Genomic DNA, 27515 nt, shown 5'->3' with positions numbered 1-27515 from the left:
CCACCTGCCTTGGCCTCTCAAAGTGCTGGGATTACAGGTGTGAGCCACCGCGCCCGGCCAGCATGGTGTCTTTAGTGTAGTGGTCCCATGTGATATTGTGGCGAATGGAAACTGTTGAGAGCATTTTAGAATATATGATGGCACAGGGAAGGAGATTCATGATAAGATGGAGAAACTTCACAATGGAGGGCTCAGATACCCCTAACATAAGAACCTTTATTGCTGGCAAACCTAGGAACAAGTTGCAACTACATCAAGCAAGAATAAGACTCTCTAATGAATCTTGAAAAAATTAACTCCTGGTTCTTAAAGCAAGAGGTTCTGCTGTCACATATGTGCCAGAGTTCAGGATTCGGAAGATAAAGACTATGTCATAAATTTTCAAGGAGATAGTTCCAATAATAACTAAAATTAAAAGTTTCCAGGAAGCAGAGCCTAAGATTCTTATAAGAAATTTATAAAAATGACTAAGTAATTAGAGTAGAGGTCAATAAATTTCCTTGAAAAATGTCCCATATAAATGCAATCAGTATCTTTTTCAGCTTCAGTTGGATTTGACATCACTGTGATAATGAAAGAGCACATAATAGAGAGAGAGAGTTTATTATAGTCACATGACTTCGGGAAAAACATCACCTAACCCTGCAGACAAATTTCACAGAAAATCCATATGTAATGAATGTGGACAAAAAAGTAGTGATGGCTCTAAACTTGAAAGGCATCAGTAATTAGATTAGATAGGGAAGCTCCATATATGTAGTAATATAGATTGGGCTTCAGTTATAGCTTAATTCTTCCCATTCATAAGCCTTTCCAAACTCAAGTCATCATCTAGTCAACTCTGGAGAGAAGCCTTAGAGGTGTGGTTTATCTTCAGATAAATTAAAGTCTTCAAGTTCACAAAGATGTCTATAATAGTGATATATCTCTTACAGCTAATGAGTCTAGTTAGAGTTGTCTTCAAAGTTGAGAATCTTCATTTTAAGATACCATATAAGGGAGACACTCCAGAAAATTATGTGCTTCAAGTACTTCTGCATGTATTATAATCATCTTTATACCAATACAATTGTAAAATATAATTTTAAAAATTTTTTAAAGGAAGGAGTCCAAGAAGATGGAGGTGTCCAAAATCTACAAGAGTCAAATGTGGCCTCCTCCTTATTACTTCAATGATATTGAGAGGATCCCTGTAAATGGAAAACCTTTATTAAGTTTATCAAAAGTTAATGCTAAGTTGCACTCAAATAAATAATACTGAAGGTGTAACCTTGCAAGTATTATTCAAGAACACCACCATCAATTCTATGCAGAAAACCGCACAATGTTACATTCACAATAACAGAAACTAAAGTATAAGTTATACTGCTATAAGCCAAAAGTTTCTGTCTAGCTTCCAATGAGAGATGTAAAATAAAATTCTTATTATTTGGGTCTGCATCAGAACAATCAGAAATGAACAGAATATTTTCACTTCTTTTGTATTTTTGTTACAATACATACTGAATAAAAATTTTCCTCTTTTTATTTTTTACCTTATTATTATTATTATTTTGAGACAGAGTTTTGCTCTTTTGCCCAGGCTGGAGTGAAGTGGCGCCATCTTGGCTCACTGCAACCTCTGCCCCCCAGGTTCAAGTGATTCTCCTGCCTCAGCCTCCCGAATAGGTGGGATTATAGGCATCAGCTACCAAGTCCGGCTAATTTTTGTATTTTTAATAGAGACAGGGTTTTGCCATATTGGCTAGGCTGATCTCGAACTCCTGACCTTAGGTGATCCACCCGCCTTGGCCTCCCAAAGTGCTAGGATTACAGGTGTGAGCCACCGTGCCTGGCCTTTATTTATTTATTTTTTTAAGATAGGTCTCTCTGTGTCACCAAGGCTGGAGTGCAGTGGTGCAATCACAGTTCACTGTTGCCTTCACCTCCTGGGCTCAATCAATTCTACTGCCTCAGGCTCCTGAGTAGCTGGGACTACAGGTGCATGCCAACACACCTGGCTAATTTTTTTTTCTTTTTTTCTTGTAGAAACGGGGTCTCACAATGTTATCCAGGCTGGTCTCAATCTCCTGGCCTCAAGTGATCCTCCCGCCTCAACCTCCCAAAATGCTGAGATTACAGGTGTGAGGCACCATGCCTGGCCCAATAATTGTAGTTTTAAATTAAACTTTCTGTAACATTACACTGTTTTGTTTTTGTTTTGTTTTGTTTTGTTTTGAGGAGTTTCACTTTTGTTGCCCAGGCTGGAGTGCAATGGCACGATCTCAGCTCACAGCAACCTCTGCCTCCTGGGTTCAAGCAATTATCCTGCCTCAGCCTCCAGAATAGCTGGGATTACAGATATGTGCCACCATGCCCGGCTAATTTTGTATTTTTTTACTAGAGAGGGAGTTTCACCATGTTGGTCAGGCTGGTCTCGAATTCCCAACATTACACAGTTTTATATGATTTAACTTTTTGGACCCTACCTATAGTATAGAGAGAGGACTATTTTCTACTGTAACTCTTTGTAGTTCAGTAAAGTTAATAATGAAAAGACATTCGGGCCAGGCGCGGTGGCTCACGTCTGTAATCCCAGCACTTTGGGAGGCCAAGGTGAATGGATCATGAGGTCAGGAGTTCGAGACCAGCCTGACCAACATAGTGAAACCCCATTTCTACTAAAAATACAAAAAAAAAATTAGCTAGGCGTGATGGCGCATGCCTGTAATCCCAGCTACTCAGGAAGTTGAAGCAGGAGCATCGCTTAAACCCAGGAGGTGGAGGTTGCTGTAAGCCAAGATGGTGCCATTGCGCTCCAGCCTGAGTGGCAGAGTGATACTCCATCTCAAAAAAAAAAAAAAAAAAAAAAAAAAAAAGACATTCCTCAGAAAAGCAGGGATTGATAATAATCAGTTGTGTTATCTTTTTGTAGTGAAATAATTTGAAATTCACAGGAAATTGCAAGGGAAGTACAGAGAAACCCCCTGGGTCTTCCATCTAGTTTCTTAATTACATTTTACATCATTTTAGTAAAATATCAAAACCAGGAATTCAACATTGGCACAATGTGTGTGTATACTACTTTTATTCATAGTATTTCATGTAGATTTAATGGAACCACCGAGGCAGTGATGATACAGAAAGAACTATTCCATCACCACAAAGATCTCTCTTGAGGTACCCCTTTATAGTCAACCCAGCTTGTGTCCTCACCATCCTCTGGCAACTACTCATCTGATGTCCATCTCTGCCTTTTGTCATTTTGGGAATGTCATACAGATGGAATCATGTATTATGTACCTTTTCAGATTGTCTTTTTACTCAGTATAACATTCTTTAGCTTAACTTATCCAGCCAGTGGCATGCATGCGGCCCAGGATGGCTTTGAATGTGGCCCAACACACATTTGTAAACTTTCTTAAAACATCATGAGTTTTTTTTTTTTTTTTTTACCTCATCATCTATCATTAGTGTTAGTGTATTTTATGTGTGGCCCAAGAAAATTCTTCCAATGTGGCCCAAGGAAGCCAAAAGATTAGACACCCCTGCTTTAGATCAATGCAAATTGCTGTATCTACCAGAAGTCTGTACTGCTTTTCTTTTCTTTTTTTTTTTTTAAGCGTTACATCTAACTCAACTGTACTGTTTGTTATTCTTAAGTGGCATTCCATGGTATGCACATACCACAGCTTGATTTAACCATTCACCTATATAGAGAGGCTAATTTTGGCTGCTTCCAGTTTGGGACTCTTACAAAAAAACAGCTGTGAACAATTATGCACAGGTTTTTGTGCAGGTATAAATTCTCCTCATTCTGGCATAAATGCCCAGAAGTGCAATTGCTGGGTCATATGTTAATGTATGTTTTTAAGGAACATCCGATGCTCCTTCTTGGAGGGCTGTGCCACTCTTTATAGGCACTAACAAAGTATGAGAGAGCTAGATTTTCTGCATCTTCAGCTGCATTTAATGTTGTAACTATTACATACAATTCAACTGTTCAAATTTTGTGTAGCGATGCTCATAATTTGTATTTGTGCTCTTAATTTTTTATTTCTCTAATGGCTAATGCTGTGAACATCCGTTTCTGTGTTCACATACCATTCATAAATCTTCTTGAGTGAATCGTGTCTTTGTGCTTTTTGCTCCTTTTCTTATTAGACTATTTTATGGTTGAGTTGTGAGAGTTGTTTATATATTGTAGATATAAGTTTTTTATGTCAGATATGAGGTATGCAAATACTGACAAAGCTCTAGATACTACAGTTTTCCTACATTGTCTTCTTAAAATTTTGTAATTTTACATTGATATTTCACATTTAAATCTATGATCCAATTGGACTTAATTTTTAAATAAAGTCTCAGATTCTTTTTCTTTTTTGCATATGAATGTTCAGTTTTCCCAGCAGTCTTTGATGAAAACACTGTACCATTTCTATTTATTTGCTTTAGCATTTTGGCACAAATCATTTTGTTATAGTTGGTTAGGGTCATTTCTGGGTTATCTATTGTGTTCCACTGATCTGTGTGTTTATACTCAGAGAATATTACTCTGCCTTGGTTAATGTAGATATATAATAACTCTTGACATGATTAGAGTGATTCCTCCCACTTTATTCCTTTGTGAAGTCGTTTTAGGTGATCTAGTACCTTTGCCTTTGATATGAATTTTTTATCAATTAAAAAAATTTGCCGGCCAGGCGTGGTATCTCACACCTGTAGTCCCAGCACTCTGGGAGGCCAAGGCGGGCGGATCACCTGAGGTCGGGAGTTCTAGACTAGCCTCTACTAAAAACACAAAATTAGCCAGGCGTGGTGGCGCATGCCTGTAATCCCAGCTGCTCGGGAGGCTGAGGCAGGAGAATCGCTGGAACCCGGGAGGTGGAGGTTGTAGTGAGTCAAGATGGCGCCATTGCACTCCAGCCTGGGCAACAAGAGTGAAACTCTGTCTCAAAAAACAAAACAAAACAAAACAAAGAAACAAACAAAAAACAACTTGCTGTGATTTTGAACCCTCCTGGGTTCAAGCGATTCTCGTGCCTCAGCCTCCTGAATAGCTAGGATTACAGGCACCTGCCACTGCGCCTGGCTAAGTTTTTTGTATTTTTAGTAGAGACGGGGTTTCACCATGTTGGCCAGGCTGGTCTCAAACTCCTGACGTCAGGTGATCCACCTAGCTCAGCCTCCCAAAGTGCTGGGATTACAGGCGTGAGCCACCATGCCCGACAGGAAACTCTTAATAATAAATCATGCTCCCTCACCTACAGAATCTTCTCCAGTTTTATGGCATTGAATCATAGACATTGGGTGTCAGATTGATACCAGTGCCAAGCTCTTCAACAGTTATACTTGCTTTAAAATACTTAGCAATTCACTAACTTCTCTGAAATTTAGTGTTTCTACATCTAAAGTAGAAATATTACTACCATGAGAATGTTAAACGTGGGAAGATAGCTTTTCCATGAGGACACAGCTTCTCCATTGATGGCTGGAATTTTGTTTTTCCTGCCAAACCAGTGGTACCACAGCATCTGGGCTAGGGGTGTAACTGAGAACCACCATTTTTTCTAAGAGACGGCTTATTTATTTCTTTCTCTTTTCTCATTTCCTTAGTTTCCCACTTCCTACGTAGCCCTTTAAAAAATGCAAATACAGACTTTTACCTCCCCTTCACCAGACACTTCCTGCAGGGCAAGTTCATCTAACTATGTTCTCCAAGCCAGAACTCTCCTCTAGAATTAACAGTCAATTTATAAACTAAAGCATGCTGGCCTTTGAACTCTCACCCACCAGGAGGTTGCCTGAAGAGACAACAGTTGAAAGCATGCCTGCTACTCTCTCTCTTCTGGTTACAATTTGTTTCTGCCCATGAAAAACCCAACTCAACTGCCTAATAGATAAGGCACCAAGCCAGCACACAGACCCCTGCCCTCTTCCTCCCCTACCTTTTAAAAGTGCCTGCCTTCTGCTCTAAAAGCCAAGCAGTACACTTAAAGACAACACCTGTGCTTCCTACCCTACACTAGCTCTGGATTAAATCACTTTCTTTATACCAGATCTCCCTCTTGTTAACTGGACTTTGCAAACGGGAAGCCACTAATCTACTTTTCAGTTACAGGGGCTGATGCTTTCCTGGCTTCTCATTGTCCCTCCCAACCCATTGTACCTGGCTCATTCTTTAAACCAGTGGTCCCCAACCATTTTAGCACTATGGACCAGTTTTGTGGAAGACAAGTTTTCCACCAGGAATGGTTTCGGGGTGAAACTGTTCCACCTCAGGCATTAGATTTTCATAAGGAGCGCCTAACCTACATCCTTCCCACGCACAGTTCACAATAGGTTTCACGCTCCTATGAGAATGTAATGCTGGGCTGATCTCACAGGAGGTGGAGCTCAGGCCATAATGCTCCCTCACCTGCCGCTCACTTCCTGCTGTGCCGCCCGATTCCTAACAGGCTGTGGAACGGTACAGGTCTGTGGCCCTGGAGTTGGATATCCTTGCTTTAAACCCTGAGCCTCCTTTCAGCCATCTGACTGCTCAACAGTCACTCCCGCTAGCTCCTTGAATATTGTATCTCCTCGCTTGTTCCCTGTCCAAGAACACTCCTGTCAATCATGGGAGACATTTAGACTTCACAAATTCTTGTTTATTCAATATTTTCGCTCGAGAACTCTGGGAAGGACAACTGTCAGGGTAACAGTCTACATTCCCCACCAGGCGCCTGGGGCTATGAAACTCATTCCCCCTGGGTGTTGCGGGAAGTGTAATCGAGGAGCACCATGTAGTCGAAACACTTGCGCCTAAAGGGTGAGATGATGAACATTTTCCTTTTGCATCCGAGGCCCTACAATCTAGACACCTTGCGGGATTCCTGGTACTTTAGCTCAGGTAGGCATTTCCGGGGACTTCTGGGAATTGTAGTCCTTTTTTTATGGGAAGTGCAGTCCACTGGCTGGTGGAACACCGGGCATTTTGGCTCTGGCAGGTGGTCCGGTGAATTCTGGGAAGGATAGTCCAGATGCTCTGCGGAGTCGCGGGCCCTTTGGCTCAGGCGGGCGGGTCCGGGGAATTCTGGGAAGTGGAGTCCAGACACTCTGGCTCAGAGGACACTTCCGGTCTCCGAGCCTGAGATTCCTGCTTTAATGACCCGCGTCTTGCAGGACATTTTGAACGAGCCCCTTTTGCCTGAGGCTCGCAACCACCCGATGATCGATGATCGTCTCAGGGGAAAAGAAGGCTTGGCGAAGAGCAGAGGTTTAGAGGTGCGAGGGCGGGGTGTTTATTGTTCCCGTCAGTGGAGCCTTCTGGCGTCGGGGGCTGTGCCGGCGTCCCCGGGGGTGGGATTGGGGGGGCCCTGTGTGCCCTGCTCTGAGGGTTTCCAGGGCTTTGACCTCGCTCAGTCCGCCTCCCTACGTATGCGGCCTCTTTCTCGCAGTGTGATGTGGAATGTTACTTAATGTCTCTGTAGTTCCCATTGCTGTTCTTTAAAATGGTGCATATAGGATCATCCTAACATTGTTTTGCGAATTGAAAGAGATAATACAAATAAAAGCCTTAAAGTTGTCCCTGTTACTTGGTGAGTGGTGGTCTCTTGTTTCCTGATATTTTAAAACGTTTGATATCATTTCAAAGCTATAGAAAAATTGCAAAAACAATATGAGAAATTCTCATATACTCTTTACCCAAATTTGCCAAATGTTTACATTTTTCCTGTTTGCTTTGATACCCCGGGAAAATACCTGTAACCAGAGACTGCTGATTGGTAGCTTTCTGCAGCAAGGAAGCCCACATACCATGGTAATTGTGGGGTGTCTTGGTAAGAGGCATTTAGGAAGGGCTGGTTATAGGGCTTCACATACCGTGGTAGATAATATTGGATATTATATTAAATAATACTGTTACCGATTACGTATCAGCTAGATGTGTTAAAAGAATACTAGTATTTGTAGTGTACTTACTAGATAGTGTTGGATAGCATATTGCCTAGCATCATGTTATCTAATTTGCAGTTCCCTATATGAATTTGTTAAATTTTTCATTTAAAGTCCTTATGACTGTCCTCTCCCCACCCTTCACCTATTCAAAGTCCAGTTTATGCGTTGTCTTTAGCTGTCACATTTCCATAGTTGTTCATTTGGAGTTTGATATTGAAGGGGGCGTGCCTCTCCACACTTGTGGGTATTTATCGCAAGGTGGAGACGAGAGACTGAGAAAAGAAATAAGACACAGATACAAAGTATAGAGGAAGAAAAGTGGGCCCAAGGGACTGGCACTCAGCAAGTAAGGACCTGCACCGGCACTGGCTTCTGAGTTTCCTCAGTATTTATTGATCACAATCTCTATGATTTTGGCAAGGGGCATGTGGCAGGACTATAGGGTAATGGTGGGGAGAGGGTCAGCAGGAAAACATGTGAGCAAAGGACTCTGTGTCATAAATAAGTTTAAGGAAAGGTGCTGTGCCTGATTTATGTGTGACTTTACACAAACATCTCAGTGCAGTGAAGAGCAGTATTGCTGCCAGCATGTCTCACCTCCAGCCATAAAGCAGTTTTCTCCTATCTCAGTAAATAGAATGTATGATCGGGTTTTACACCAAGACATTCCATTCCCAGGGAGGAGCAGGAGACAGATGCCTTCCTCTTATCTCAACTGCAAAGAGGCCTTCCTCTTTCACTAATCCTCCTCAGCACAGACTCTTTATGGGCGTCGGGCTGGGGGACAGTCAGGTCTTTCCCTTCCCACGAGGTCATATCTCAGGCTGTCTCAGTGGGGGGAAACCTTGGACAATGCCCAGGCTTTCTTGCACAGAGGTCCCTGTGGGCTTCCGCAGTGTATTGTGTTCCCGGTTACTCGAGACTGGAGAATGGCAATGACTTTTACCGAGCATACTGCCTGCAAACACATCTTTACCAAAGCACACCCTGCAGAACCCTAAATCCATTAAACCTTGAGTCAATACAGCTCATGTTTCTGCGAGCACAGGGTTGGGGTTAGGGTTGCAGATTAATAGCATCTCAAGGCAGAAGAAGTTTTCTTAGCACAGATGAAAATGGAGTTTCTTATGTCTTCCTTTTTCTACGTAGACACAGTAACAGCCTGATCTCTCTTTCTTTCCCCCACAGATATATTTCACATTTAGGTTCAGATTATACATTGTTGGTGGGGATTCCACAGGAGTGCTGAGATGCCCTTTTCTTTTCTTTTTTTTCTTTTTCTTTTTTTTGAGACAGAGTTTCGCTTTTGTCACCCTGGCTGGAGTACAATGGTGAATTAAGATGCCCTTTTCATTGTAACATAACAAGGTCCAAGTGATGTTCGTTTGTCCCTTCATTGGTGATCTCAGCTTTGTCAGTGGCCAAGAAGATGTCTTTCAGATTTGTCCACTCTTATGTTACTTTTTTTTAAATTATGAAGCTTCTTATGGGAAAACACATTATTAGTGGGCATTTTCTTGTAAAGAAGAGCTTCCATTTCTCCTCTATTGGTTCATTGATGTGTTCAACTATAAATATTCTTTTTTTTTTTTTTTTTGAGACGGAGTCTGGCTCTGTCGCCCGGGCTGGAGTGCAGTGGCCGGATCTCAGCTCACTGCAAGCTCCGCCCCCCGGGTTTACGCCATTCTCCTGCCTCAGCCTCCGGAGTAGCTGGGACTACAGGCGCCCGCCGCCTCGCCCGGCTAGTTTTTTGTATTTTTTAGTAGAGACGGGGTTTCACCGTGTTAGCCAGGATGGTCTCGATCTCCTGACCTCGTGATCCGCCCGTCTCGGCCTCCCAAAGTGCTGGGATTACAGGCTTGAGCCACCGCGCCCGGCTCAACTATAAATATTCTATCAATATGGACTCAGAATCCAGTCTTATTGATTCTAATAATATGTGCATTAACAGTTATTTAACTCTAGGTTTATTTTAGTTGTAGCATTCACCCATTTCAGGTGTACAAGTCAGTGATCTTTAGGAACTTTGATGTGGAGTAATCATCATTATAATTCAGCCGAGATCACTTTCATCCCCCAGTTGAACTCATGCCCATTTACTTTAAACCTCATTCTCACCTCAACTTTAGAACAAGTACTAACCTAGTTTCTTTTTTTTTTTTTTTTTTGAGACGGAGTCTCGCTCTGTCGCCCAGGCTGGAGTGCAGTGGCACAATCTCGGCTCACTGCAAGCTCCGCCTCCCGGGTTCACGCCATTCTCCTGCCTCAGCCTCCTGAGTAGCTGGGACTACAGGCGCCCACCACCGCGCCCGGCTAATTTTTTTTTGTATTTTTAGTAGAGACGGGGTTTCACTGTGGTCTCGATCTCCTGACCTTGTGATCCGCCCGCCTCGGCCTCCCAAAGTGCTGGGATTACAGGCGTGAGCCACCGCGCCCGGCCACCTACTTTCTATATATATTTGTCTATTCCAGACATTTCATGTAAATGGAATTGTAGGGCCTGTGGGTTTTTGTGACTTGCTTCTTTCACTTACTGTAATGTTTTCAAGGTTCACGGGTGTTGCTGCACGGCTCATTGTTTCATTCCTTTACATTTCCAAATAAGATTCCATTGTGTGAATATGCCACAATTTTTCTATCCATTTACCCATAGGAGAGCTTCTTGGTTGTATGCAATTTGGGGTTAGTATGAATAATGCTGCTGTGAGCATTCATGTGCTAATTGAAACTATGAGTCCTTGTTGGTGGGTGACATCCCTGACCACCCTTTCATGTCTCTTTTTCTGTCTTCATGGCACTTTCCAGGCACAATTCTGCTTTCCCTTGAACTGCATCATTCAGGACTCTGCAAATTCCCTAAAGTAGGAGGAAAAATGACCACGTCCAAGGTGAGTAGAGCTTTCCTCTCTTACTGTTAAAATTCCATCTTACTACTCAGATTGTTCTGTGTTTTTCTCTGTCCTGGGAAGACTCAACAAGAACAACAGGACTTTGATGATCTCTTGTCGCCTGGCTAATTTTTGTATTATTAGTAGAGATGGGGTTTTATCGTGTTGGTCAGGCTGGTCTCGAACTTCTGACCTCAAGTGATCTGCCCGCCTCGGCCTCTGAAAGTGCTGGGATTACAGGCATGAGCCACCGCACCCAGCCAGAAAGCCTTCATTTAAAATGTCTAGTAATACTGGGCCGGGTGCGGTGGCTCATGCCTATAATCCCAGCACTTTGGGAGGCTGAGGCAGGCAGATCACCTGAGGTCGGGAGTTCGAGACCAGTCTGACCAACATGGAGAAACCCCGAGTCTACTAAAAATACAAAATTAGCTGGGCGTGGTGGTGCATGCCTATAATCCCAGCTACTCGGTAGGCTGAAGCAGGAGAATCACTTCAAACCAGGAGGCAGAGGTTGTGGTGAGCTGAGATTGGGCCGTTGCACTCCAGCCTGGGCAACAAGGGTGAAACTCTATCTCAAAAAAAAAAAAAAAAAGTCTAGTAATACTGAAGATTGGCCAGTCACTTGTGTACTGTCACTCATTTACTTCTCAGAGCAGCAGAATGAGGAGGTTCCTGTTCTCTTCTCCTAAACTCATGAAATATGAGAAACCTGCAAAAAATCACAGAGGTAATCAAGGATCAGGAATCTTAGCCATTCTGCTCAAGTGAAAGAGAAAAATTCTCCATTGAGGGTGTGGTGCCCTGTTGTGTGAGTGTCTGGAGTGCTCCCTTGAGTGATGACATCCACAGGTGGCGCTGCTTCTCTTTGTCCTGCGTTGGTGTGACTTCTTCTTTTCCTGGCATCTACTCAGGTGTATTCATCGTTCCAAGTACCCAAGGACAGTGATTACCACAGGTGTTCTTAAAAATCTCTAAACTCCTTCTTATGGCACAAGATGCCTCACACATTGTTTTTTTGTTTTGTTTTGTTTTGTTTTTGAGACAGAGTCTCACTCTGTTGCCCAGGCTGGAGTTCAGTGGCGTGATCTCAGCTCACTGCAAGCTCTGCCTCCCGGGTTCGCGGCATTCTTCTGCCTCAGCCTCCCGAGTAGCTGGGATGACAGGCGCCCACCACCATGCCCAGCTAAATTTTTTTTGTATTTTTAGTAGAGACAGGGTTTCACCGTGTTAGCCAGGATGGTCTTGATCTCCTGACCTCGTGATCCACCCGCCTCGGCCTCCCAAAGTGTTGGGATTACAGGTGTGAGCCACTGCGCCCAGCCCGCCTCACGCATTGTTACCGGAAAAAAATGACAACCTGGGGCAAAGATATTTACCCCTTGGAGAGTTAAGGTAGCATAAATCCAGAATAAGAATCTTCTAAAAGGATAAAGAAAATAGTTCAAACAGATTGGAACAAAGAACACTAAAAGGCAATTGTAAAAGAAGAAATAGAGATGGCAAAAGTGATGGTATTCTTTTATAATAATAAGTGAGAATAATACAATGAATTGTTCTTCCTAATCAGATTACCAAAACCATGGGAATATTTATAAACTACCCTTGGCCATGATAAGGAGAATTAGGGTATCGAATTCTGTTGAATGATTGGAGAGGTAGGGAAAAAAGTGAGACGAAAGTATGCAATTATATGATGATAATATTAAATGTGGTTATTTTTCACATTTTAATTTTCACATGAAATTATTTTAAATGAGACAGGAGAGTTAGATGTTCTTACATCTTACTACTTATTATATTATCTTTGCAGGATTGATAATGGAAAATATGTAAAAATATTTATTCTTTAGTGTAGCTAAAAATAGATAATCAGTTCCCTGGAATACTGTGGAACCCTGAAATAGATAATGGTAATAAACAGTAATAAGTAATACTAGCTAGTGTTCATTAAACACTTAGTCTGTGCCATAGACTTTTCAAAGTCTGTATATTTCCTTTCTTAATTCTTGAAACTCTGTCATATAAGAACTATTATTCGCAGAGGGAGCAAGGCTTGTAGGCAAACATGTCCGAGGTCACACGGTTAGAAAAGGGCAGACTCTTAGGCTGTGTACTGAGGCATACTGGCTTTTGATCAGGACACTAAATGCTGCAATAAGCATATGTGGTTTGTGCCTTGCAAGTGCAGAAGACACACTACATAGCAGTCTCACACCGAGTACCATGGAGCAGGTTCACTGTGCACTGTTTACCAACTCATGTGAGTCCTGTGGGACAGAACACACTCACATGTAACAGATTACATGAAGCAGATTTATGACTACAGATTGGCAATAAGGGAGCCCAGAAGCCTGGGGTCCACTGTGAGCCGGCCATCCAGGGCTCAAGAAAGCTACCTTGAGCAGATGGAATCTTGACTGTATGTGCCCCACTTGCACCAGAGCTGAGGCACCCCAGAAGGTAACCTGCCCTTGTTTATATACTTCAGGGTGCCATGACTCATGGAGAAAAACTTGAAGGACATCCTGCTTCCAGGTGAGAGAGGAACAAAGCCTAGACTGTCAAAGGCAGTTAATTCCTCCCCATAATACTGCATTCCTAGAATAATCTACAGTTATTCTTGAGAACTGCAAGGAAGAAAGCGGAGAGAACTGAGTCTGCCCATTTCTAACCATGTGACCTCGGACATGTTTGCCTACAACTGTCCTGCAGTCCATCCCCTGACCTAGATATCCCCCTTAGCCAACTGGTCCATTTCATGTGCCCATCGACCTCCCTAGGCCTGGAGGTGTTGGTTGATCTTGTTAGATCAGTGTAATACCTTGACTGACACAATCTCTGCCAACTTCATGGAATTATAGCTGGAATACATTCCGTGGACCCCAGAGGAGCATGACCACAAGCAGCACGGCCAGACCTTCCTGAAGTAGCAATCCTGCCTGGGTCCCAGTTATCAAAATAAGAAGCTGCTGAAGATACCAAAGAAGAATCATTCAGATGGCCTCAGTGTCTGAAGCCAGTGGGCCTGCTTCTGGGTTGCCTCTCATTGAGTTTTTACAGTAGCTATGTATCCAGAGAAGACCGGAGGTGTTGGCAGTCGCAGACCCACTCCTCCCAGTAGGGCTAAAAGCACAGAGCACTTGTGTTTTTTGAACCTTCCTGAGGGAGTGAAGGGATGTTGCTGGGCTCCCGAGGCAGTGGCTGTGGAAGAAGCAGTATCTATCGACCATTGTCTGTGACAGGTGTCTCACCATTTTTCATGGGAATTGACTTGTAGGTGTAGAACATAAATCTGGAAGCTAGCTACAACTCCAGGCAGGTCCCCAGTCAGCCTGGGGCACAGCTTTAGCCTTCTTGCCCAGTGGTACATCTCGCTCCCAGGGTGAGATCTAGGGGCACCCCCGGCATGCCCAATGTTTAGGATCTAACAGTCTGCCAGCTTTCCAGGCATGACATTGCCACCCTGTATCTGGGTCACCCTCCAAACCATCCACAGAGAAAGCCATAAGGCTCAGGTGCACACAACACCCATGCCCTTGTTTGGCTGTTCTGTGACCCATTTGTGGGAATGGGGACATTATCTTTTGCCAGCCAGAGCTCATTTTTGGCACAGTTGCATAAGGTCAGTTCCCCGCGTATGACGTTCATGCGGCCCTTACAGAGAGGAATGCCACTCATCCAGTTCTGGTTTTCATTATATGGAACACTTCTCATCCAGGTAGTCAAAGGCACATGGTGTGAGCAAGCACAGTCCACTGTAACTTTGTTGAGGTTGTGTGATTCTGTTGCCTTACACCAGTTACCACTGGGCCCTCCAGCTCTCTCTCATGTGGCAGGTGCCAGGTCCTGACTTGACAAGCCAGGGTTATGGAGCTGTTGGTGTGCACTGTGGCATGAGGGATGCTGGTGTGGTTTACCATGGTCAGGATGAGAGGGTCACTGTGGTTGGTGATAGAATAAATCCAGGGTAGCAGATGGAACACTTAGCCAGGTGACATAAGGTGACTGCAGCTTGAGATAACTTAAGGAATGTGCTGTGCTTCCAGGCCTCTGCTGCCACACCCTTGGGGAAACAGCAGATTAATAGCTGTTGGATAGGGGGCGGGCTGAGGTGGTGTAGCGACCCAGTCTGTCTGTCCCTGTCCTGAGGCTACTACCACTGTAGACATCCATTCCCCTGGTTTTTTGGCCAAGACCTTCCTGCCTGAGTTGTTCAGTCAGGAAGGAGGTCATGTCCTGTACAAAAAGATATGCCTGATAGTGCCAGCCACCCAAATGGAAGGATCAGGTGTTCCCAGTACCATCAGAAGGACCCTGATACCCTCTACAGTGTTCTGTGGTCTCATTCTTCACCACTGTGGGATCCTGTAGAAGTCAGGGGATGTTCAGGGAAGCATCACCTCCAGATTAGAGTCAGGAGGACCTTTGTCGGTTACTGTGGTGATCTGAACCACAAACTACCAACAGGATGTGCACTATAAAGGGGAAAAGGAAAAATAATTATTGGGAATACTGAGATTGGGGTTTCACAGCCACAGCCTCATCAACCGGCTGCCAGGTTGGGCAGATACTGACTGAATTGCGCACTGTTGCTGGGACTATTAGCAAGGTTCATTGAAACCTATATACCTGTAGCCCAGGATGCAGCATTTAGACTCCTAGGGGGGCTACATACCAGTAAACTCAAAGAGTTCACTAAATAAGACCACAGCACTTCTCCATCGTTGGACTTCTGATGACACTTGGGACAATCAATGTGTGTCACTGTCAGGACACAGACTAGAATGAATGAGAATTCTATAAATTGACCTACATCTCTGAAGATCCAGAAAAGCTTTCCATTTTTTCCCTTGACCTCCTCAATGTTGCTTCTCTCCCAGTAACCATTGGTTGTGAGATTGAGGTTGCATATGTTTGATGCTGTAGGAGGCAGTGACCTTCAAGGATGTGGCGGTGGTCTTCACTGAGGAGGAGCTGGGGCTGCTGGACCTTGCCCAGAGGAAGCTGTATCGAGATGTGATGCTGGAGAACTTCAGGAACCTGCTGTCAGTGGGTGAGGACAGGCATCTTCTGTAAGGGAATGTCAGGTCCCAGGAGTGGTTTTGTATCCTAGGGTGTTCAAGTTTAAGTGTGCAGTGGAAACCTAAATTTCCAGTAAGTGTTACCCTGATATTATCTAGAATATGTTGGGATTAAGCATGTGACTTTGCCTGTTTACAGGGCATCAACCATTCCACCGAGATACTTTCCACTTTCTAAGGGAGGAAAAGTTTTGGATGATGGATATAGCAACCCAAAGAGAAGGGAATTCAGGTAAGAAGCAAGCAACTGTGTGTCCTTGTTTGTGACTTCCATCTGTTTTACTTCTGTGCGTGTTCAGCTGCATTACCTTGTTCTAAATGGCCAAACATCTTTCCTGGATTATTATAACCTCCTTCCAGCTGGTGGCCCTGCTCCGTGCCTTCCCACCCTGACATCTGTTCTCCTCATGGCGGCTAAAGTGATCCTTAGGACCTGGATGTCAGATTGTCATTCCTCAGCTTAAGAGCCATTCTGGCTTCTTATTTTTATGAAAGCCTCTTTAAGTGGCTTCTAGAAACCCCTGTGGTCTACTCTTCATTCTTCACTGCCTCTTCACTACATCTCCCATACTCTCCCTCTTTCTCTATCTTTTCTGGCCACCTTGTCATCCCTCTTGTTTCTCCATCCTGCCAAGTACACTGTATCACCTGTTGCTGGTACCCAATGACCACGAACTTAGATGATTAAACAAGAAGCATTTATTATTTCTCTTTTCTTTAGGCCTGAAGTGTAACATATCTCACTGGACAAAAATCAAGCTGTCTTAGGGCTTTGTTCCTTTCTGGATGTTCATGGAGAGAAGTCTTCATTTGTTTTACCAGTCCCTAGACACTGTCCACATTCCTTGGCTCTGGTTTCCATTCCTCCATCTTTGAAGGCAGCTACATTGCATCCTTGACCATTCTTCCAGAGTCACGCTCCCTCTGCCACTCTTCTTATGCCTATGTCTTCCACCTTTCAGGTCCCTTGTGATTGTATTCATCACTCCTGCATGATCCAAGTTGACTTTCCTACTTTCTGCTTAGCTGATTAGTGACCTCAATGACATCTGCAGCCTTAATCTGCCTTGCTGTGTAATGTTTCAGATTCATAGGTCCTGAAGGTTGGATGTAGACATCTTTCAGGAACAATTATGTTCCCTACTACAGAAGCTTCTGCCACAGAGCCCTCACTTGCTTTTGTCTCTGACTGGAATCCTCTGTCCCCACAAAACTTACTGACCCCCTCCCTTAGTTTATGCAGGTCTCTGCTGAGTTTTACTATCATGGGAGAGGTCATCTTCAAGCACCCTATTGAAAATACCATCCTATCTTTACTTGGCCTGCAAGTATTGTGTGTCATATGCTTTTGTTTACTGGTAGATCACCTATTCCCTTTCAAATATAATCTCCACAAGGTGTTTATCTGTTTGTTTATGACTGCATTTTCAGTGCCTAGAGTAGTTCTAGTACATGGAGGGATCTATAAATATCTGGTATCCTGATGAATGAATTAATGGATGGGGGGACTTCACTGTCTGTAGGAATCATGGAGCTAGCTAATAAGTAATACATGAACCAGGGTGAATGAAATATATTAGTCCCTTGGAAGCCATAGGGATTTGATTTCAGGACCCCACACGGATACTGAAAGCCAGAGATGTTCAAGTTCCTGATATATGTGGAGTATTTGCCTATAACCTATGTACATCCTCCCATATACTTTAAATCATGTTTAGACCAGTTATAATACCAAATGCAATGCCTACCTGTCACTTCATTCACAAGGATTCAACATAGGACTTAGTTTGTGAGAAATTCCAGTTTTGCTCTTTGGAACTGAAATTTTTTTCCCTAAATAATTTTTAAGCACTGTTGGTTGAATCCATGGGTGCCAAACCCATGGATATGGAGGGCTGATTATATATTGCAGAACAGTTTTTTTTTTTCTCTCTGTGGATGACTGCTTATCCATTTTCAACTTTCTTAGGTTTCCTTGACATGACTGGTTTTATGTGTGTGCAGTTAACCCATGTCCTGTGGAAACTTCTGAGCATAGCATTTTTTTTCATGACCACTCTGAGTAATATGCCTTCCCTGGGACCTACCCTGGAGCTTTCCATAGGGAGCACATTTATATCTGGGAAGAAAGTCTTTTTGAATGAGAATTTCCAGCTACATTTCCTTTGAAAGATTTACCCATTTGCAGCCCATTTGCCTTTTCCAAAGTCGGTCTGCACTTCACTGCCCCCAGTTTCCTCCTTCCTTCCCTTAGAGGGGGAAGAATGAGGATGAGAAGACGCAAGTTATGTAGCTGAATGTTGACTCTGTTTCTGGTCATCTTTCTTCAAAAATGTGTATATTTCCTCATCTTTACATGATGCAAATTTAATTGTCAAAAAGTTAAAAGGACACAGATTTTACAGGCTTTTTGTTTATTTTTATAGATTTAGTGCTATATTTTGAACTGGTAAGCGGTATGACCTGGAAGGAATTGGGGAATTACTTTCTCAAAATAGAAACATCCTGAGAGACCTTCCCTTCTCCTTAAAGACCTCTTATTTATAAGTCACAGTGTATTAAATATATCCCTGTACTGATGAGAGGATTATTCCCTTGACCGTCTTTGTGGGCGGAGACTGCAGGGTTTGTTTCACTCAGCCCTCCGCTGTCCACTCCTTGCGGGAGAGAGCATGCAAGTGAGCGAGTGCCAGAACTGGAGCAAATGAATGCTGGAATTGGCTGGTCGCTCCTCTCTGGTGGGAGCAGGCTCTGTGCATGCCCCTCAGCAGTGTCCAAGCATGTTACAACCCATGCTGTTTCAGCTCTGCCATCTGGGGATGGCCAAGTGCCAGCCAGCTCAGTGGAGCTTCAGAGTAGCTGCCCCTGCCCTCTTGGCAGCTGGGTTCTTGTCCAGCATCCAGGAAGAACCGGGTCACACGAACTGTGTGAAAGGTAATGAATAAAGAAGACTTTATGGAGCAGTAGGTGGCTCTCAGCAGAAAAGGAGGCTGGAAAGGGGATGGGAAAGTGATCTGTTTCTGAAACCAGGCCATTTGTGGCTAGACCGCTCTCCAAAGCCACACCTTCTGAAGTTAGCCAGATCTATCTATAGTTTCCAACACTCAGTTGCTTCTCTGCTTACTGCTCAGCAACTTGTATCCTTGTCACTCAGCTGCTTGTGTTGCTCTGCCAGCTGAAATCTTTTATGGGCACAGGATAGTGGCAGGTAGGCCAAAAAAGCAACATTTGGGCAGAAAAATGGGGTCATCTGTTTCCACTTAGGGCCGAGGTTCTAGGCTTAAGGGTAGAGTTTGGCCAGGAGCCCAGCCCTTCTTTGTCACCACTGTACACCGATAGGTATCCACTTACCTGTTAGTATTTTCCAAGATTCAACCTTTGGAACTTAACTCTCCATCAGAAAAATTTACCTGATTCAGGACTTGGTAATATCCTGACAAAGGTTTGAACATTTTGTGAGTATGAACCATAGTAAGAAACACCTCTTTCAGTATAACCTGGACATTTTTCATGCGTGTAGATGTATGTGAGTGACTAGCTGACATTTCATTAACGATACCTTTCCTGCTTGTCTCCACGCTGTGATAATTTTCATTCTGGTTCCTTTCTATAAATGTCTATTGCAGGTTTTAACTTTATTTCAGCTCACTGATATGTAGTCTTGAATATAAAAAGTTATAAAGGCCTGTTTATCTACATTATAGGCTTTCTTTTCATTCCAAGTGATTCTTCACATCATTGATTGTCTGATCAAGAGCATCCTCCTTTGTGGACCCCTGGAAGGACAGCCTTTCAGATTCCCCTCAGAACTGCAGTTGTCTGTACTCTTTCAGATAACCAAGTTACTGTCCATATCAAAACAGAAAAGTAAGATTAAGTATTTTATACGTGTCGTGCAAAATTCTTGCATAGGAATACTTTCGATTTGTAGATATAAACACTCTAAGGTGTTTGATGTTTAGTATCATGAAGGGTTAAACTAAAAAGTTTAATGGGACATTTTACAGAGAACTGCTCTCACTTCACTCCACGTGCAAATTCAGGAGTTTTTCAAAACTACCTTCACTTTCAATAATTTCCTAGAAAGACTCTCAGAACTCACTGGATGCATTTATTCTCACAGTTACTGACATTTACAGGGAAAAGATGCATATTATAGTTAGCCAGTGGGGAAAACCAAATAAGACAGAGTCCAGTGAAGCACCAAATGTGGATCTCCTATTGTATTCTCACAGTAGAGTAGGGCATGTTACATACCCAAAATTAGCATGTGACTTAGACACAGGGAACTACCAATCAGGGAAAGTCAACTGAGTGCTGGGATCAGAGTAATTATTGGGGCTCCATTACACAGCCATAATTGGTTGGTTGATTCCTTTGTGGTTATTTAGTCTTTTGGTCCACTGGTTCCCTGTGACCTAAAGCCCCACATTAAATCACATTGTTATTTTTTCTGATATGGGGAATTCCACCTGCCATTTCCCATCCCCCAAAGCTGTGGCCAGTCACAACCCTAAATTATATTATTTCACTATCAAGAGTTACCCAAGATTTGCCCCCAAGCAAACGAGACACTTTCCTCAGGCATGCCCCTTCAAGATCCTACAGATTATCTCTCAGATACTGAGGACAAAGTCCCAACCTCTTTTTAGTTAGGTTAACTTCTTTTCTTGTTTTTAAAAATGTTTTTTAAGCCACCTTGTACAGAAAGGAAGGTTAACTTCTTTATAAGGAAATACAATATACAGGTAAATATACAAAGTATTTATTAAGTTACTGCTTTCCCTTAGAGTTCCTTTTGATTCATATTTCATTAGGTACATAATAGTTTAGTAATTTATCATGTAAGATTTCAGACTGAGTTGGAAATTTTAATAGTAACAGGTTAAATGTATGTGTCATATTAATTTTTTATTTCTATCAAGGATTTTATATTTGAGATGTGGTATCGTTTTTTCTTTCTCCTTTTCCTTTTCCTTTTCCTTTTCTTTTCCTTTCCTTTCCTTCTTGTTTTGAGACAGAGTCTCACTCTGTCGCCCAGGCTGGAGTGTAGTGGCACAATCTCGGCTCACTGCAACCTGTGCCTCCTGGGTTCAAGCAGTTCTCTTGCCTCAGTCTCCCAAATATCTGGGATTATAGGTGTGTTCCACTACACCTGGCTGATTTTTATATTTTTAGTAGAGACAGGGTTTCACTATGTTGGTCAGGCTGGTCCTGAACTCCTGACCTCAAGTGATTCGCAGGCCTCAACCTCCCAAAGTGCCTCAGCCTCCCAAAGTGCTGGGATTATGGGTGTGAGCCACTGTGCCCGGCAACATGGTATGGTTTTAGATTGCTCTCATGCAAACCAGAAACCAGGGTGCACTTGGAAAACAAAAACTGAATGTTCATTGAAGTTTCATACCATGTCCTAAGTGTGAACTCTTAAAAACACTGAACAGGGCATAGCTTGTCCTGATCTCTTAATTTTGTATTCTGATAGGAGGCAAGATCCAACCTGAGATGAAGACTGTTCCAGAAGCAGGACCACATGAAGGGTTGTCCTGCCAGCAGATCTGGGAAGAAATTGCAAGTGATTTAACCAGGCCTCAAGACTTTACCATAAATAGCTCTCAGTTCTTTGAACAGGGTGATGCCCACTCCCAGGCTGAGGAAGGACTATCTATAATGCATACAGGACAGAAACCTTCCAGTCGTGGGAAGTGTAAACAATCCTTCAGTGATGTTTCCATCTTTGATCTTCCTCAGCAAATACACTCAGCAGAGAAGTCTCATTCCCGTGATGAGTGTGGAAAAAGCTTCTGTTACATCTCAGCACTTCATATTCATCAGAGAGTCCACCTGGGAGAGAAACTCTTTAAGTGTGACGTGTGTGGTAAGGAATTCAGTCAGAGTTTACATCTGCAAACTCATCAGAGAGTCCACACTGGAGAGAAACCTTTCAAATGTGAACAATGTGGGAGAGGCTTCAGATGTAGATCAGCACTTACAGTTCATTGCAAATTACACATGGGAGAGAAACATTATAATTGTGAGGCATGTGGGAGGGCTTTCATTCATGATTTCCAGCTTCAGAAACATCAGAGAACTCACACAGGGGAGAAGCCATTCAAATGTGAGATATGTAGTATGAGCTTCCGTCTTAGGTCAAGTCTTAATAGGCATTGTGTGGTCCACACAGGAAAGAAACCAAACAACACTGGGGAATATGGAAAAGGCTTCATCGGTAGGCTGGATTTGTGTAAGCATCAGACGATCCACACAGGAGAGAAACCATATAATTGTAAAGAATGTGGGAAGAGCTTCAGACGGTCCTCATATCTTTTGATCCATCAGCGAGTCCACACTGGAGAAAAGCCATACAAATGTGACAAGTGTGGGAAGAGCTACATTACTAAGTCAGGTCTTGACTTGCACCATAGAGCCCACACAGGAGAGAGACCTTATAACTGTGATGACTGTGGGAAGAGCTTTAGACAGGCCTCAAGTATTTTGAATCATAAGAGACTCCACTGCCAGAAAAAACCATTCAAATGTGAGGATTGTGGAAAGAAGCTTGTACACCGGTCATACCGTAAAGACCAACCAAGAGACCACAGTGGAGAAAATCCATCCAAATGTGAGGACTGTGGGAAGCGCTACAAGAGGCGCTTGAATCTTGATATAATTTTATCATTATTTTTAAATGACACGTAAGTGTTGTACATATTTAAGAGGGAAAATTTGATATTTAAATATACGTATATGATGTATAATGATCAAATCAGTGTAATTAGCATATTTATCACCTCAATGATCTCTTCTTTGTGTTGGGAAAATTAAAAATTCATTGTTCTAGCAATTTGAAAATACATCGTTGTTGATGATAGTCACCTTTAGTGCTGCAGAACAGTAGAACTTCTTCCTCCTATCTACCTGTACTTTTGCATCCTTTAGCCAACCTTTGGCCATCCCACCTATCCCCCACCCTTCCCTGCCTCTAGAGCCATTGTTCTCACTACTTCTATGAAATCAGCTTTTTTTTAGCTTCCACATGTGAGTAAGGACAGTTGGTATTTATCTTTCTTTGCTTGGGTTATATTGTTTAACATAATGTCCTCCAAAACTCATCCATGTTGCCACAAGTGACACAATTTTGTTTCTTTGTTATATCTAAAGGGTATTTCATTGTGTGTGTGTGTGTATATATATATATATATATGCCACCTTTTCTTCATCTATTGATGGACACTTAGGTGGGTTCCGTATCTTGGCTATTGTGAGTAGTGCTGCAGTGAACATGGGAGTGCAGATATCTCCTCGGCATACTGATTTCCTTTCCTTTGGATATACCCAGTAGTGTGATTGCTACATCACTGGAAATATTAGGCCTCAGAGGCTTCACATAGGAGAGAAACCATGGAAGTGTGGCAGAATGGTATGTGCTTCATTCAGACTTTAACTCTTCAACTTCATCAGTGTCCACACTGGAAAGAAACCTTAGTAGTGTGATGTGTGTGATAAAGCCTCTACTCAGTCTCACTACAGTCTCATGTGAGAGTTCACAAAGGAGAGAAACATTAAAAATAAGAGGCATGTGGTAAGTGTGAGTTCATATCCTGTCATTTGTCACAGAATCAATGCTGCTGATAGTTTTCATCTGGTCTTATGGGAAGTAAAACATTTGTTTAAAGTTAGTGTTTCAGCCATAGCTCAGCATACCCCAGTGGTCATGGGACTGTCATAGCAGAGAATGCTTGTAAGTCGTGCTGCAGGGTTTCAAACAGAAGTTTGACAATTAGTTATTCAGGAGACAGGCCTTAGTATAAGAGTTTATTCACACACTTTCAAAACACTAATGAATATGTCGAAATTGATGACCCCTAGAATGTCAGCCATGTGTCTTTGTATTTTTGCTGCATCCTTACATCGCTTGAGTCTGGAAGACTGAGGTTGTAGTGACCTATGATAGTGCTACTGCACTCCAGCCAGGGCAACAGAGTGAGACCCTGTCTCAAAAAAAAAAAAAAAATTAAATAAATACCTTTGTGTATTTCTGGACAAGCATATCTGTTTTTCTGGAATTTTTTTTTTGAGTGTACATACATAATGTGTTACAATTATATTCTTATTTTCTTCAGCAATGAATATTTGCTGGAATTTTTCTATTTTATAATTGTATGCATTAGTTTTAGATTTCTCAGTGAACATCAGAAACCCCACCTCTACAAGAAATACAATAATTAGCCAGTTGTGGTGGTGTATGTCTGTAGTCCCAGCTGGAGACTACTGGAGAGGCTGAGGTGGGAGGATCACTTGAACCCAGGAGGCAGTCATATAGATAAATGGAATAGAATTGAGAATCCATAAAGAAACCCATACATCTAAGGCCCCTTGATTTTCAAGAAGGATCCAAGATTACTTTATGGAGACAGAATAGTCTTCAACCAATACTGCTGGGACACCTATACACAGACACACAACATAATGAAGTTAGATTGTATCTCACACTACACTTAAAAGTTAACTCAAAATTCATCAATGACCTAATGTAATAGCTAAACTGTAAACGTAGAAGAAAACATAGAAGTAAATCTTCCTTTTTATTTGGAATGGATTCTTCAATGAAACAACATGAGCAAAAGCAAATAAAAATACAAAAATGGGACCTAAGTTTTAAAAAATGCTATGCATACATGAACATTGTCAAGAACATGAAAAGACCATACAGCATGAGTTCTATCCAAATTATATAAAGAATTCTTACAACTCAATAACAGAAACCACCCAGTTAAAAAAATGGGCAAAGGGCTGGGCGCAGTGTCTCATGCCTATAATCCCAGCACTTTGGGAGGCTGAGGTGGGCAGTTTACTTGACGCCAGGAGTTCAAGACCAGCCTGGCCAACATGGTAAAACCCTGTCTTTACTAAAAATACAACTAGCTGGATGTGGTGGCCTCCTGGGCTCAAACCATCCTTCCACCTCAGCCTCTTGAGTAGCTGAGACTACAGGCACGTGCCATTGCCTCTGGTTAATTTTTGTATTTTTTTGTAGAGATGAGGTTCCTCCATGTTGCCCAGGCTGGTCTCAAACTCCTGCACTCAAGTGATCTGCCCACCTCAACCTCCCAAAGTGCTGGGATTACAGTCATGAGCCACTGCACCCAGCCTAAAAAATTTCTAATTTTTATGGGTACACATATAGAGTATGTGATACAGGCATACAATGCATAATAATCACATCAGGGTAAATGGGGTATCTGTTACAAGCATTTATCATTTTTTTGTGTTAGAAACAATCCATACTCATTTAGTTATTTTAAATGTACAATAAATTATTGTTGACTGTAGTAACTCTTGTGCTATCAAATACTAGATCTTATTCATTCTATCTAAGTATATTTTTGTACCCACTAACCATCCCCACTTCCCTCACCACTAACCTTACCTTTCCCTCCCTCTGGTAACTAACATTCTGCTCTCTGTCTCCATGCATCCAATTGTTTTAGTTTTTAGCTCCTACAAATAAGTGAGAACATGTGAAGTTTGCCTTTCTGTGCCTGGCTTATTTCACTGAACATAATGTCCTCCAGTTCCATCCATATTGTTGCAAATAACAAAATCTCATCATTTTTGTGGCTGAATTGTGGCTCCATTGTGTATATGTCCATTTCCTGTATCCATTCATCTGTTGAAGGACAGTTAGGTTGCTTCCAAATTTTGGTTATTGTGAATAGTGCTGTAATAAATAAACATTGCAGGGGAGGGTGCAGATATCATTTTGATATGCTGATTTCCTTCCTTTTGCGTACATACCCAGTGGGATTGCTGGACTGTATGGTAGTTTCAGTTTTAATTTTTTGAGGAACCTCCATACTGTTCTCCGCAGTGGTTGTACTAATTTACATTCCCACCAACAATGTGCAAGGATTCCCTCCCTCACTCCTTTCACATCCTCACCAACATTTGATATTGTCTGTCTTTTGAATAAAAGCCATTTTAACTGGGGTGAGATGATATCTCACGGTAGTTTTGATTTGCATTTATCTGATGATCTATGATGTAGAGCACCTTTTCATATACCTGTTTGCCGTTTGTATGCCCTCTTTTGAGAAATGTCTATTCAGATCTTTTGCTCATTTTTAAATTGAATTATTAAATTTTTTCCTATTGGGTTGTTTGAGCTCCTTACATTCTGGTTATTAATCCCTTGTCAGATGTATAGTTTGCAAATATTTTCTCCTATTGTGTGGGTTGTCTCTTCACTTTGTTGATTGTTTCCTTTGCTATGCAGAAGCTTTTTAACTTGATGTGATCCCATTTGTCCATTTTTGCTTTGGTTATCTATGCTTTTGGGGTATTACTCAAGAAATCTTTGCCCAGACTAATGTCCTGGAGCATTTCCCCAATGTTTTCTTGTAGTAGTTTCATAGTTCGAGGTCTTAGATTTAAGTCTTTAATCCATTTTGATTTTATCTGTGTATATGGTGAACAATGGGGTGAAGTTTCATTCTTCTATATGTGGATATCACGTTTTTCTGGCACCATTTATTGAAGAGACTGTCCTTTTCCCAATATATATACTTAGCACCTTTGTTGAAAATGAGTTCACTGTAGGTGTAGAAATTTATTTCTGGATTTTCTAGTTTACGCAGTGCTAAAAAGAATGTACTGTACATGAAGTGATTTCTAGGATATGTTGTTACATGACCATAGAAGAGTTAGAAACAAGCTTTCTTTTAAGTAATAATGGAAAATAAGAAATCTACACACATTGATATGGTTTGGCTGTGTCTCCACCCAAATCTCATCTTGAATTATAGCTCCTATAATTCCCACATGTCATGGAAGGGACCTAGTAGCAAGGACAGATAGAAGAGTGACTTTGAATAGAATGGGAGGCAGGTTTGCCCTAAGCTATTTCCAGCTTGAGGTTTCCTTAGTGATTTTGGGGGCCCAAGATATTTTCCTTTCACAATACTAAGCAGTTTAATTTCTCTGGAATGTGGCGTTTCCACGTCTAAAGAATATTAATATGAAAACTTTAAAGTGGGAAAATAGGTTTTCCAGGAGGGCAATTGGCCCTCCATATTGGCTCTTGACAGGGCAGGAGCATTGCCATCTTGGACAATCACTGCCATTTTAAAGTTCACCTTGATCAAAAACTGCCTAAATCCCAAGGGCATCAGCCTAATGGCTAAGGTCGGCATGACCATAGACCATAAATGACATCTCCAACCAGAAACATTCCAACCATAAGATAAACCCCTCCCTGACCAGAGACATGCCAGCCCTGAGATAACCTCCCTTCCACTGGAGAGATGTCAGTCCCAAGATAACCTCCCCTCCAACCAGAGATATTCCAACCCCACAACAGACTTCTCCCCAACACAGAAACATTCTAAGCCTGTGATAAGCTTTCTCACCCTAAAGTCAATACTCTTAGTCTGTAAGAGACTGTGCTCCTGACGGCAATCGGCCAGAAGCCCCTCTCAGGTTTATTCTCCAAAACGAGCCTGTCTTTGACTGTTGAGCCGCTTTTCATGTTTCTTTTCTCTTTCTTTAATTCTTACAGCCCTCATAAACACTTAAACCGTGGTTGTTTTTCTTGCCAAAGCAGTGGTACAACAGTGTCTGGAGCAGGGGC

General features: G+C 42.3%; 1 protein-coding gene across 4 annotated transcripts in view; it reads left to right on the top strand.

The window, feature by feature from the left end:
* The window catches only part of ZNF223 (zinc finger protein 223), a 46615-nt gene extending 23885 nt beyond the window's left edge, over nt 1–22730 (top strand). The window contains exons 1-5 of one of the 4 annotated variants that reach the window (XM_025366346.1): nt 7080–7245; nt 10723–10805; nt 15735–15861; nt 16029–16121; nt 21372–22730. In XM_025366346.1, coding sequence (XP_025222131.1) covers nt 10791–10805; nt 15735–15861; nt 16029–16121; nt 21372–22585 — 1449 coding nt within the window. In that variant the 5' untranslated portion in view covers nt 7080–7245; nt 10723–10790 and the 3' untranslated portion in view covers nt 22586–22730. Of the gene's footprint in view, nt 1–7079; nt 7246–10722; nt 10806–12304; nt 12320–15734; nt 15862–16028; nt 16122–21371 lie in introns of those variants that run through there. The other 3 variants (XM_025366345.1, XM_025366347.1, XM_025366348.1) reach the window with 3 other exon arrangements.
* The last annotated feature ends 4785 nt before the right edge of the window (nt 22731–27515 follow it).

The sequence above is a fragment of the Theropithecus gelada genome, chromosome 19 (genome assembly GCF_003255815.1).
Source record: "Theropithecus gelada isolate Dixy chromosome 19, Tgel_1.0, whole genome shotgun sequence".
NCBI lineage: Eukaryota > Metazoa > Chordata > Mammalia > Primates > Cercopithecidae > Theropithecus > Theropithecus gelada.
This window is presented reverse-complemented; position numbering and strand designations above follow the sequence as displayed.